Raw genomic sequence first — 1,022 nt, forward strand, 5'->3', positions numbered from 1 at the left:
TGGGCTACTTTAGAAAAAATAAAAGTGATGCTGTTGGCTTTTCTAGGCCCTAGGAACTATTTTAGAATACCCTCATAGCTTTAGGAGTTTAGAGCTGACTTGCCTCTTTTCTCTGGGTGGAATGTCCTCTAATAGGATGGTTGGCTTGGTTTTACATAAGCCTGTTGGAGCTGGGATACTTTTTTTTTACTTGAGGGAGGCAGCAACTGCAGATTTTGATTCCACTTTTAGCTGCAATTTAGCTCTTCTGTGTACCTATAAAGTAAATGCCATGTAAATAGGAGCCCAGGATAGGGTTACTCGTTTTCAAAAGGTCATGTACCAACTGCAATTGCTGAGTAAGTGTTCCTGCATCTAGGGATGTTTATAACAGTCTTGTTTCCATTTATTTCTGCAGAGTGTAGTGAAGCTGATGAGGGGACTGCTGCAGTGCATGATCCGACAGGTATGGCATCGGTACCAGCTCCCTCAGGAATAGAAGCACATTGTAATACTGTCTCTACCCTTTAGGGAATATTTGCATTGTATATTATTTCAACTTCCCCAACAGCGGACACTAAGTTTAGAAAATTTGTAGTTCGAGGAGTGAACTGTCACCTGTGGTCTCACCACCCAGTTACCACTAGCATGTTTCATTTCAGTCTGTTTCTCCCCTCTACAAATGGCTCTTTACTATACTTCATCACTGCTGTACATGCAATTCTGGACATTGAGTAAAGAGGACACAGGCCTCTAAGCCCTCATTTGAAACCCTTGGCTCCAGATAAATTTTAGAATTCAGACGTTTTCAGATTTTTCAGTCCAGTGCATGTGCTATATATTATGTTATGCTCTCAGAAGGTCCAGAACAGTATTGGATTATCAAAAATGTTAATTTCTCTGTAGCAAGCATTTCCATACTGAGTGGAACAAATAAAAACTACAAATAGCCCCCATGTCAATCTCAGTCAGGTGTTGCTACCGAATGAATTTTGGTACAAAAGTTAGAGGAAAAACCTTTTGACAGTGTTGTAGATTTTAGG

The 1,022-nt window shown here is 40.3% G+C and overlaps 1 protein-coding gene across 1 annotated transcript in view; it reads left to right on the top strand.

Moving 5' to 3' along the window:
- LOC144216567 (phosphorylase b kinase regulatory subunit alpha, skeletal muscle isoform) overlaps window positions 1-1,022 on the top strand; it is a gene marked incomplete at its 3' end in the record, with an annotated part of 36,180 nt that overhangs the window by 10,241 nt on the left and 24,917 nt on the right. The window contains exon 3 of the mRNA XM_077745971.1: window positions 398-445. Coding sequence (XP_077602097.1) covers window positions 398-445 — 48 coding nt within the window. The remainder of the gene's footprint in view (window positions 1-397; window positions 446-1,022) is intronic.

The sequence above is a fragment of the Crocuta crocuta genome, unplaced genomic scaffold, assembly GCF_008692635.1.
Source record: "Crocuta crocuta isolate KB4526 unplaced genomic scaffold, BGI_CrCroc_1.0 scaffold533, whole genome shotgun sequence".
Lineage (NCBI taxonomy): Eukaryota > Metazoa > Chordata > Mammalia > Carnivora > Hyaenidae > Crocuta > Crocuta crocuta.